General features: G+C 44.4%; 1 protein-coding gene across 1 annotated transcript; it reads right to left on the reverse strand.

The window, feature by feature from the left end:
• Nucleotides 1-252: 252 nt before the first annotated feature.
• On the reverse strand, nt 253-11,046 carry LOC126334960 (uncharacterized). Its single transcript, XM_049997732.1, has 2 exons — nt 10,963-11,046; nt 253-630 (listed from the first exon to the last, which is right to left on the reverse strand). The coding sequence occupies exons 1-2, from the start codon at nt 10,972-10,974 to the stop codon at nt 316-318; spliced, it is 327 nt and encodes a 108-aa protein (XP_049853689.1). The 5' UTR covers nt 10,975-11,046; the 3' UTR covers nt 253-315.
• Between the last annotated feature and the right edge of the window lie 2,205 nt (nt 11,047-13,251).

Below are 13,251 nucleotides of genomic sequence, written 5' to 3' on the forward strand. Positions count from 1 at the left end.
GTTCACAATGAACAGTAGCAGTCTGACATTTGTTGGAATACTTGCTAATTTAATTGCTCATCCGGCTTATGATGTACGTCACAGTTTTGGAAGTCAGCACACTATACTTTAGGAGAAGATCCATAAATTATCAAGGGTATGCATAATTTTATACGTGTGGCATTTCTTTTTCCTTTTTCCAGATCTATGAAGTATGTTAAGGGACGGGAATAGGTTTCGTTTAGGCCGTAGCTTAAGTAAGAATGCTGTTGCTTCTACAAACGTAACAAAGTTTATTCTAAAAACGTAACAGCAAGCAGGGTACATTAAGGGGGACTAGTGGCCGTGGGTGATGACGGGGAAGTCGGCGTACCAGCCGAAGGCGCCGTGGTGGCCGGTGTGCGCGCCGAAGTCGACGTAGTCGCCGTGGTGGTGGCCGCCGTCTCCGCCGCCGCCTCCCAGGTGGTGGTGCGCTCCGCGCTCGACGCGCGCCGCCTCTTCCGGCAGTGCGGGGGCGGCTCGGGCAGCTCTGGCCGCCGCTCCCGCCTCCTCCAGCAGCGCGATGTCTGCCTCTCCGTCCAGGGGGATGGCCAGGAAGCGCGGATACGCGCTCGCCGACGCCAGCGCCGCCAACACCAACACTGCTGCCACCTGTGGGTACGTGGACACATGCATACCTAGCATCCCCGCACACATCAAAGCTGTAACGAACGGCAAATTCATTTTGTTTCAAGACCAGTTACGGTGCTTTCAGTCATATTTCTGAGTCCTCATGTTTCAATATCATTATACACTACTGGCCATTAAAATTGCTACACCACGAGGATGGCGTGCTACAGACGTGAAATTTAACCGACAGGAAGAACATGCTGTGATATGCAAATGATAAGCTTTTCAGAGCATTCACACAAGGTTGGCGCCGGAGGCGACACCTACAACGTGCTGACATGAGGAAAGTATCCAGCCGATTTCTCATACAAAACAGCAGTTGACCGGCGTTGCCTGGTGAAACGTTGTTGTGATGCCTCGTGTAAAGAGGAGAAATACGTACCATCACGTTTCCGACTTTGATAAAGGTCGGATTGTAGCCTATCGCGATTGCGGTTTATCGTATCATGACATTGCTGCTCGCGTTGTTCGAGCTCCAATGACTGTCAGCAGAATATAGAATTGGTGGGTTCAGGAGGGTAATACGGAACGCCGTGCTGGGTCCCAACGGCCTCGTATCACTAGCAGTAGAGATGACAGGCATCTTATCCGCATGGCTGTAACGGATCGTGCAGCCACGTCTCGATCCCTGATCAACAGATGGGAAAGTTTGCAAGACAACAACCATCTGCACGAACAGTTCGATGACGTTTGCAGCAGCGTGGACTATCAGCTCGGATACCATGGTTGCGGTTACCATTGATGCTGCATCACAGACAGGAGCGCCTGCTATGGTGTACTCAACGACGAACCTGGGTGCACAAATGCCAGAACGTCATTTTTTCGGATGAATCCAGGTTCTGTTTACAGCATCATGATGGCCGCATCCGTGTTTGGCGACATCGCGGTGAACGCACTTTGGAAGCGTGTATTCGTCATGCCCATACTGGCGTATTACCCGGCGCGATGGTATGGGATGCCACTGGTTACACATCTCAGTCACCTCTTGTTCGCATTGGCGGCAATTTGAACAGTGGACGTTACATTTCAGATGTGTTACGACCCATGGCTCTACCCTTCATTCGATACCTGCGAAACCCTACATTTCAGCAGGATAATGCACGACCGCATGTTGCATGTCCTGTATGGGCCTTTCTGGATACAGAAAATCTGCGACTGCTGCCCTGGCCAGCACATTCTCCGGATCTCTCACAAATTGAAAACATCTGGTCAATGGTGGCCGAGCAACTGGCTCGTCACAATACGCCAGTCACTCCTCTTGATGAACTGTGGTATCATGTTGAAGCTGCATGGGCAGCTGTACCTGTAGACGCCATCCAAGCTCTTTTTGACTCAATGCCCAGGCGTGTCAAGACCGTTATTACGGCCAGAGGGTGTTGTTCTGGGTACTGATTTCTCAGGATCTATGCATTGCGTGAAAATGTCAGTTCTAGTATAATGTATTTGTCCAATGAATACCCGTTTATCGTCTACATTTCTTCTTAGTGTAGCAATTTCAATGGCCAGTAGTGTACATTTTTGGCTTAAAGGCAGGCCATACGAACTTCCCCTCAACGATATGATTCCTATTGATAGGTTGTCTAGGGCACGACTTGGACTTCAGTACATGTAAATAAGAAGCAGCAACTGTCAACAGTTTTCGAGAAAACAGAATGTTAACACTTTACATGTGCTTAAATACTGTTTTGTTTTGTTTTATTTCTTCGTTTTAATTTATTGCCTTTCGGGACGTGCCCATTCAGCCATCTCAATAGTGGAAAGTCAAGTATGACGATACGAACGCAAGGACAACGCAACATCCAGTCCCCAAGCGAAGAAAATCTCCCACCTCGTCACGAATCGAATCCGGGCGCCTTCGGTCAGCAATCAGCCGCGCTAGCTGCGCTGCACACGTTACTTCGTTTGGTCGCTAGAAATCAAGCGTTCCGCCGCCGATCTAGTAAGCACTCATTAGTTTCACAATCGTGAGGTCTGTGGATCAAATCTCACTCACAGATTTTTTTTCATTCCCACTCACAACAGATATGCGTGGTACACGTCGTAATTGTGTCATGACCGAGTACCCTTTACGAATGTAAACCAAGCCTGTTATGCTTTTTTCTCCTTATTTCAGGATAGGGATTTGAATATAATAAATTATTCATTCAATAATGATAGTTTGCAAAGTCATAATAATTACGTGGGAACGAATAAAAGAAGTGCAGGCAAGGATCTCCTATGCGTGAAGGTAAGCCGTTAAGGCGCTGCAGAATCCTTCATTGCTAACGACCAAATGAAGTATGTAAGCACAAGTAAAATGTTCAACTCTCGATTTTCTCGAAATGGTTGAGAGTTGCGTCTTCCTACTTACTTGTGTTGTCGTAGTCGTTCCCTACACATCTTCTCGATATGAATCAAACTGCTGAGGATAAGTTCGTAAGACACCGTTGTTAGCAAACGAGAAGGAAGAATAATAGGATAGGGCCATAACAAGTTGGATGCTGTGTCCCTGGCAGAACTTTCAACGTTGCGTCACCTCTCCTTTATGCAATTTTATCTACACAGATTGTAAAACGTTATAATTTTGTAATCAGATTCAATAAAAATTTTACATTATTGAAAATGAACTGTCATGATGACTATTATTGCACACAACAAATAAAATGTATCATTGCAGTAAATAAATTATAAATCGTACAAAGTCTAAACAAATTGAAAGTAAAACAATATTTATATCTCATTGTTTATGGCAGCTGCTTTGCATTGTTTTAGTATGATCTAACACAAGAGCACAGATTTTATTTGCTCCTCATGAATTATTAATAGTGCGTAAACTATTAATTTGAAAAGCCTGTTATTTAGAGTGGAGAAAATATCCCTTTGAAGGAATTATGTTTTTGTTATCGTTTTGCCTTTACTTCCTTGTTTTAAACAAAGAAAACTCATTGATTATATCACTGAAGTCAAGTTAAGCAACTGAATAACAACAAAAAGCTTAGTACATAAGTAAGATATGCTTCTAGCAGCGTTAAATCACCACATGCTTGAGGAATGCAGCGGATGACCAATGGGAGAGTACTCGTTTGTGTGCACACGGTTCGACTTCTATAAACAGAATAAACTTGTCTATAGGCACAACACCGAAAAACTCGCGTAAATTTATTAATGAGTCACAGAAGGCTTATTCTTGAATTCCCTTTTACCTGCACAGCAGATCGCACCAACTGAAACATGAGATCAGCAAAAGTACTGACTGGATGGATGGCCAAATAAGTGATGTACGGTATCCCTTGCGGCCCTCTAGTTTTTTTGTTTGCTTCCATCACCGTCACGTCTCGTTCCAACCCTCTGTCGAAGGTATCGGCAGCAATCGGAAGCCTTCGGTCAAACAGCACATTTGCTTCAGTACCTGCTTGTCGATCCTTGAGATCGTATAACACCGTAGCGAAGTAGCAGCAAGAATTCCGTCGCTGAACGTGAGCGAACTGTGCAGGTGGCAGCTGCGCCAACTGAATGCAGCGTTCCCACATAAAATGTGTTGAGCAAGGTTTCTGTTCGGTAGCAGGCGTTTCTTTAAGATGCTACGTGGACGAAATAACGCTGTTAAGATGATAACATCGTGCGTTTACAGTAGTAAGTCAATGGAAAGGCTACTCGCAGGTGGATGGCAGGAGAGGATTTTTTTTTTTTTTTTTGGGGGGGGGGGGGGACTTACACACCTCTTAGACTTAATTCTTAGACTTCGTTCATCTGTTTTTGCGCCCGCTCTGTGTCTGCTCCCTTAGCGGGAGCCTATCTCGCCACCCCCTCGCCACGGCTCCGTGAATATTGACGAAATAACAATAATCTTCTACAAAAGTAACCAAAACGACTTTCAAATGCGTTAGTGGCATGGCAGCGACGCAAATAAACGAACAGCGAAATTAGCATAGTTGAGAAAGAGGCCTGACTGAACAGTAGGGTAACACGACTATCCAAATAAACGTTAAAATGTTCACCCCGCGAATGCTCGATCACATTAACGTTTCTCTGTACCTTTGAGTGTAAGCACCACTACTTAAGTTACAAGAGAGGATAATTATTGTTGAAGTTCCGTTCTGACTCAGAAGTCCCGCGTAGTGTCAACTGACCATGCCACTTTTGTATCGATCATTAATCGGAACTAGATCGCAGTCGACTTCTGTTGTTGGTCGAATGCTGTTATTTTCAGAAATAAATATTTGGATCACGAATTTTTGCCTGGTTATTTCTACCATTATCAGTCTAGCCGCACACATAATGCCAATGGGTTTGATAACTTCTATCGGGGCTAAATTGAAGATAAAAAAAAAAAAAAAAAAAAAAAAAAAAAAAATCAACACATGATTTGCCTAGTAATGACTGTCACATTACTACAAAGGATAAACTTCGCAGCCTTTTGTAAACAACGTAGACCCCCAGCTTCGCAATACGTCGTAAAAACAACTATTTTGCCGTTCTGTCGTCAAAATTTGCTGTTTTCGCGCAGTTACCCACGTTCCCGTCAACGGTTTGAAGCGAAGTTTGTGGGGCGTGGTGGTCTAGTGGTAAGCGTGCTCCTGGAAATCGACAGATTGAGGGATCACATCGCGAACGGAACACGGAAATTTTCGGTCTACTTTTAATCTTCACTTCTCAGCGATGTGGGGCGTCACCAGGAACGACACGTGGTTCCGATTCCACGTTAAACAGTACGTCCCATTTTTTCGGTTGGATAACTGGGGTGGACTGGGGACACGCAAGTCGCCGAAGCGGCGTTGCGTTGAAAGACTTGACCCTGACCATAAAACCACAAGAAACTGAACGAAGTTTCGATGTTAGACCCATTTATAAGAGACGAAAGTACAGCTACTTTGGTAAATTCACCGAAAGAAGCTGCGTCAACACAGCCGTCTAGTTACGCAGAAGGCGACGCTCCGTAATACCGGAGCACTTGGTTGTTCAAAACAGCAGAGCTGCATGTTTTCTAACTTTCAAGGATATCAGCACAAATTCAATGGGTGTCAGTTTGGGGAGGGAAAATAAATTCTTTAGGTGCAGAAATCTGATAAATTTTGATACGAAAACTCCATCTACATTATCTGATCAGAAGTATCTGGGCCTCGCGGTTAGAGGCGTCATGTCACTGATTGCGCGGTCTCTCCCGCCAGAGGTTTGAGTCCTCCGTCGGGCATGGGTGTGTGTGTGTTGTTTTTAGCATAAGTTAGTTTAAGTAGTGTGTAAATCTAGGGACCGATGACCTCAGCAGTTTGGTCCCATACGAATTCACACACAGAAAAGTATCTGGACATCTTTAGCGTTCATTAATACGGGGTGTATCTACCCTTTGGCTTTACGACGGCTTGAACTCCGCTGGGGTCGAAATTAGAGATGTTGGACGCTGGCTTTTGTAGCGCAGTCGACGTTCTATGTCATCCTGAAGGTATTCCATTCAGTTCAGGGTGGGACTCTGGGCAGGCCTGTCCATTTCGGGAACGTTACTGTTCACAAATATTGACTCGCAGGTGCAGTGTCATGCCCATATAAACAGTCATCGTCTCTAAACTGTTTCTCTACTGTTCGTAGTACACAAAGCTTCAAAATGGGTTCCGATCCTTCCGCATCTAATGCTGTCTTAAATGCAATAAGGGGATCTTATCCTGACTGCGAAAAACATCCTCATACCGTGGCAACACTTCCACCGTACCTAAATGTTGGCGCTGCTCTTGACGCCAGGTAACGTTCTCCAAGCATTCACAAAATCCAAACCGTTCCATCGGATGCCGCAGCGTACATCGTGATTCATCACTACGAAACACTCGTTTCCAGTCATCCACTCTCCAGGGGCATCGGTCTTTACAGCGCGTCGAGCGTTGTAAAGACCGATGAAACGTGTGGCTTATGAAGACTCCCTGCACACAGCTATTGTGCTAACTGGCCTGCTGGTAGCTAAGATGGTTGATTTCAAATAAACACACTGACAGTTGTACCCCTCATCGTTGAGAGAAATGAGCAGATGATGGACGTAAAACTCTGATCAAAAAAGCAAAGTTCACGTGAAAAATTTCAAGTAGCAACTTTTCTCACAATCGATGAGTGAGTGACGAAAATTAGAGAACGCGCTCTAGTACTAAACTAGTTCCCCGCAGTGCTCTTAGTGTGAACACGCAGACTGCAATCGTCATCCGTCTGGTGCTGTAAGGTGCTACCAGCGCTCACCAAAAGCGCTTTAAAATGGTATTGACAAGCGCTCTGCGCTGAAGACGTTGACGGGTGAGCGGGACAGTTCAGCGATGACATGCTGCACTTTTCAAGTGACCGTTCTTTTATTTCAACATAAAATTGCGCATAACGAGATTAATGAGCAATTTTTAAAGCTTTTTTTTTGCTTTTGCAAGCTCGAGATTTCGGTCAAAGAATACGTAACAATAGACTGGTAATGATGTAATGACTTCCTGCCCTTGAGTTTTCTTCTTCACTGGCGAGTAATTAAGTTCATAGACCACCTATAGGATGAGTGTTGTAACTGTTTTGGAACGTACTGCAAAATCATTTTGGACTATAGTGATTTATGAGACTATCTTGGCGTTAATGCCTGATGTTACATTTTCATGAATCCACTCAAACTGGCTATGGCAGTTTTATGCACATCATTTCGACGATTGACAGAATCTTCTTCGTCATGTACTACGAGCGGTGATCTTATTGTTTGGCGTGTTCACTCTATGATTCGAGTCCAGGCAGCGATTACATCAACGACCATCTTCACTGGCAGTAGGCCTATGTGACGGGGTAATCTAGCGCAGCGGTAAAGACACAGTATTTGCATTTGGAAGAACAGAGATTCTTCGTTTTGCCATCTAGATATAAGTTTCTGTGGTTTCCATAAATTCCTTAAGGTAAATGCCAGGACGATACTTTTGAAAAGGACACGGCCGCTTTCCTTCCCCATCCTTCTGCAATCCGATCTTAATCTATGTCCCTCAAGACCTTCTCGTCTATGGAGCGTTGATCCTCATTTTGGCAGCAGATGACAAAAATGATTAGTCTCGCCGAGAGGGAGAACATAATAGATAAGGCACTCGACTACCTTTTAGAAGATGTTTTCCCAAGGTTTCTGCTACGGCTGGATGGCCTCTTTAAAAAAGTAGACGACCGACTTCCTATCCCATCCTTGCCGATGAAAGCTTCTACTCCGTCTCTAATGACATCGTTACCGAAGGGCCGAAAAGCCCTAATCTTCTTCATTCTTCAGAGTAGTTCAATGGTCGACATATTGTCTTCAAAAATAGAATCATGAACTCATCTGAACATCTAATAAAGGTTTCTGGTCTGTTGCTTACTTTGGACGTCACACACAACGTCCGGAATCCGGAAATGGGCGAGACATTATCACAGCAACGTACACCTGCCATCGACGAGGAGGATGTTCAGTGGTTTCCGTTATTTAGTCATTCAGGCAGTAATACTTCGAGGAAGCACAACACAATTCCTCGTTGTTACTTGATGGGTGGATCCAAGTATAGTTTCCAAAAGCAAAAAAAAGTTTTAGATTTTAAGAAAAGTCAGGGGACGTTATTATGCATGAGACATCTGCGAAAAGAATGATTCTGAGCGAGACAGCGTCTGTGTGTGATGTTCAACTGTATACTCAATAAAAAACAAAGAAAGATTCAATGTGACGATTAAAATTGAGCATGCTGACATTGCTGTTCTCTGTGAAAGAGAGAAAGAGTTACAAGATCTGAAGAATCGAGTGAGTAATCTACTAAACACAGAATATGGCGTGAGAGTAAACCAAAGAGAGACGAAGGTGTTGAAGAGGAGCATAAATGAGATGAGCGACAAACTTAATATTAAAATTGAGGATTGCATAGTAGACGAAGCGAAGAAATTCTGCTATCTTGGAAACGAAACAACGCATGATGGAAGAAGCAAGGACATACAAAGAAGACGACCTCTTGCAAAGTTAGCATTCCTCGCAAAAAAAAAGCCTTCTAGTATCAGACATAGGCATAGGCGTCGTACGACAGTGGGACATTGGTTGTGGTGGAACGGGGAAAGAAGAGAATCCAAGCATTTGAGTTGGCTGTTACAGAAATATGCTTAAAATTAGGTGGGCTGCTAAAGATGAGGAGGTTCTCGACAGAATCAGAGTGGAAAGGGATGTCTCGAGAACAGTAACTTGAAGAAGGGAGAAAATGGTGGGGCATATGTTAAGACATCCCATTAAAAATAAAGCATCAGAAGAGTTGGCGAATGGCATTTTCCAAATGATTATTAAGTGATTCTCCCTGAATTTTGAAACGACGTACTGCATTCAGTTCTGTAAAAGAAATAGTCTTACCAACAACTGATGCAGCATATGACCAGGAGTCAGTAAGTAGAGTAGAATGATCCAAATTTTTGGGTTATACATACTGATGAAAACTTCGAAGAAGCATATTAGGAGCGTCTAAAACAATTAAGTTCAGCTGCTTTTGCTCTCCGTAGAACAGCTAATCTTAGAAATAAACACATGAACCCCCCGACACATTTTGCATATTTCCACTCAGTAATGTCGTACAGAGTAATTTTCTGGGGTAACTTATCGCTTAGAAAGAAAGTATTGATTGCCAAAAAAAGGAACAGTAAGAATAATATGTGGCGTATACCCACGGACTTTCAAAGAGATAGGCATTTACCGGCGCCGTCACAATACATAAATCATCTAATGAAATTCGTCATTAATAATCCATCACAATTTCAGAAGAACAGCGATTTATATACCTACAGCACTACATTACCTTTATTAAACATTATTAAAGCTGTCACTGGCCCATAGAGGAATGCAATAAGCAGCAACGAAAATTTTTGATCATTCACCCCATAACATAAAATGTCTGATAGGTAGCGAAGCAAATTTCAAATCTAATTTAAAGTCATTTCTCTTGGGCAGCAACGCCTTCTATTCCAGTGGAATATATCCAACTAACAATTAAGGAAAGGTCACATTTCGTAGTAATAGACGGAAAGTCATCGAGTAAAACAGAAGTAATATCCGGCGTTCCGTAGGGAAGTGTTCTAGGCCCTCTATTGTTCCTGATATATATTAACGACATAGCAGACAATCTGAGTAGCCGTCTTAGACTGTTTGCAAATGATGCTGTCATTTACCGTCTTGTAAAGTCAGCAGATGATCAAAACGACTTGCAAAATGATTTAAATAAGATATCTGCATGATGCGAAAAGTGGCTATTGACGCTGAATAAAGAAAAATGTGAAGTTATTCACATGAGTACTAAAAGAAATCAGCTAAATTTCGATTACGCGATGTAATTCACACAAATCTGAGGGCTGTAAATTCAAGTAAATACTTAGGGATTACAATTACAAATAACCTAAATTGGAACGATGACACAGATAATATTGTGGGTAGAGCAAACCAAAGACTGCGGTTCATTGGCAGAACACTTAGAAGGTGCAAGAGGTCTACCAAAGAGACTGCTTACATTACTCTTGTCCGCCCTATTCTGGAGTATTGCTATGGGACTGGCGGATGACATCGAAAAAGTACAAAGAAGGGCAGCTCGTTTTGTATTATCGCGAAATAGGGGAGATAGTGTCACAGACATGATACGTGAATGGGAGTGGCAATCATTAAAACAAAGGAGTTTTTCGTTGCGACGGGATCTTCTCATGAAATTTCAATCACCAGTTTTCTCCTCCGATTGCGAAAACATTCTGTTGGCACCGACCTACATAGAGAGAAATGATCATCGCGATAAAGTAAGAGAAATCAGGGCTCGCAAAGAAAAAGTTAAGTGCTCGTTTTTCCCGCGCGCCGTCCGAGAGTGGAACGGTAGAGAGACAGCATGAAAGTGGTTCATTGAATCCTCTGCCAGGCCCTTTATTTGAATAGCAGACTAATCACGTAGCTGTAGATGTAAATGTAGAAGGACAATGGGTGCAAGTGCTACTCTGAAATGAAGAGGCCAATACAGGCGAATAAATCGCCACATAGAACTGTCAGAAGACTGATGAGAAGAAAAGAAAGTATGCCCAAATGTCAACGGAGTCATTGGCTTATAGTGCGATTCGTATGTATAAAAAGAATTTCACGAATAACTTGTGGAATTCAAAATATGATATTTCGCTACACTTCATGGAGAAAAGAATTTCCAGGTACTAGAATGTAAGCATGATTGATGTCTCAGAACGATAATGAATCACTCATTCCCTTCAACCGAGACTGTAGGGCCCAGTGCTGTATTTGCAGACGCGCACGGCACACCATCGGAGTAACTGCTTCGAAGACGAGGCAAAAGCTGGAGTTGGGCACGGGGAAGAGGTACTCACCGCGACCTTCATGCTGCTGGATGCTCTGTGCTGCTCGGACTGCCGTAGACATCCCCGGATCGGCCCTTTATAGCGCCGCGGCCGTCGGCAAAAACAGGGAGTCGGTGGCGCGGCGCAGAGCGGCGACGGCGCGGCCTGCTGAGCCGGGCCCCCGCGGCCAAAAACATCGCGAGCTCGCAGCAGCCTCCCGCGCCTGCCACTGCTAGCTCTCTCGATTCCTCCGCTGCGCCACAACTCCACCAGTCCAACCAAGCACACACCGAAAGTTTCCAGGAAGTCATTGCCCGATTCCCGCGGTCCTTGGAAACAGACTTGACATCTTTTGAATGTACTCGCTGTCAAACGAGATGCACCGTAGCGTCTTTTCGAATCACTCTCCACGATGTACACTGAAGAGCCAAAGAAACTCGTATAGGCAAGCGTATTCAAATGGCAGAATACGGCTCTGCGGTCGGCAAGGCCTATATAAGACAACAAGTGTATCGAGTAGTTGTTAGATCGGTTACTGTTGCTACAATGGCGGGTTATCAAGATTTAAGTGAGCTCGAAAGTGGCGCTATAGTCGGTGCACGAGCAATGGACACAGCATCTCCGACGTAGTGATGAAATGAAGATTTTCCCCGGCCGTGGTGGCCGAGCGGTTCTAGGCGTTTCAGTCTGGAACCGCGCGACCGCTACGGTCGCAGGTTCGAATCCTGCTTCGGGCATGGCTGTGTGTGATTTCCTTAGCTTGGTTAGGTTTAAGTAGTTCTAAGTTCTAGGGGACTGATGACCTCAGATGTTAAGTCCCATAGTGCTCAGAGCCATTTGAACCATTTTTTGTTGATTTTCCCCTTCGACCATTCACGAGTGTACCGTGAATATCAGAAATCCAGTAAAACATCAAATCCCCGACATCGCTGATATTGCAAAAAGATCCTCCAAGAACGAGACCGACGACAACTGAAGAGAGTTAATCAAATTGCAATGCTGGGCCACCAACAAGTGTCAGCATGTGAACCATTCAGAGAATCATCATTGACATGGGCTTTCAGAACCGAAGGCCCATTCGTGTATCCTTGCTGACTGCACAATACAATGCCTTACGCCTCGTCTGGGCCCATCAACACCGACATTGGGCTGTTGGCGACTGGAAACATGTTGTCTTGTCAGACAAGTCTCATTTCAAATTGTTTCAAGCAGATGGGTGTGTACAGGTATGAACCCACGGACCCTGCATGTAAACAGGGGACTGTTCAAGCTGGTGGAGGTTCTGTAATGGTGGGGGGTGTGTGCAGCTGGAGTGATACATCTAGATACGACTCTAACAGGTGACACATACATAAGCATCCTGTCTGATCACCTTCATCCATTCATGCCCATTGTGTATTCCAACGGACTTGGGCAGTTCCAGCAGGACAATGCGATATTCCACACTTCCAGCATTGTTACAGTGTGGCTCCAGGAACGCTCTTTTGAGTTAAAACACTTCCGCAGGCCAGCAAACTCCCCAGACATGCACATTATTGAGCGTATATAGGATGCCTTGCAACGTGCTCTTCAGAAGAGATCTCCACCCCCTCATATTCTTACGGATTTATGGTAATCCCTGCAGGATTCATGGTCTCAATTTCCTCCAGCACTACTTCAGACATTAGTTGAGTGCATACCACGTCATGTTGCAGCACTTCTTCGTGTTCGCTGGGGCCGGACACTATATTAGGCATGTGTACCAGTTTCCTTGGCTCTTCAGTGTATCTTCATTGGAGCTTTAAGGTACATAGCCCAGTTCACCCTACCTAAACAACTTGGACTGTAATTGGAGTCGTGAATGATGGCAGTCGAACGTAGGCTCAATCTGTGCATCTACGTCACACATTCTCCGACACTCAATGAGCGTCCAGCAATGTCCTGAGCGCTCTGCTGTGAATGTCACAGTCCGTGCGAGTATTAAATATGACTGCAGCGAGTTATTTAATAAATTTTTATGCCATTTGTTGCGAGTTGTCGAGACTGGTGATGGTGGTAAGCGAAAAATTCTACATAAGCAATCGAGAGACATACTTTGCAAGATATACGCATTCTTAAAACGCAAAGCACATGTATACCCTTACTGGCACAACTGTCAGTTGGAACTAGCAACAAAGCAATTCCCATCCGTGGGTCGATATATGCGGACAATTATCGTTCGTGATTCGCACTATTACTCGTGATCAAAAGCTAACTTGGAACCCTCACCTACCAACCATCCAAAACAAAACCCAATTTAGACTTAAATCACTTATCGTCCCTGTCCTCGCCTGTCCTGTA

Source organism: Schistocerca gregaria, chromosome 2 (genome assembly GCF_023897955.1).
Source record: "Schistocerca gregaria isolate iqSchGreg1 chromosome 2, iqSchGreg1.2, whole genome shotgun sequence".
Classification (NCBI taxonomy): Eukaryota; Metazoa; Arthropoda; class Insecta; order Orthoptera; family Acrididae; genus Schistocerca; species Schistocerca gregaria.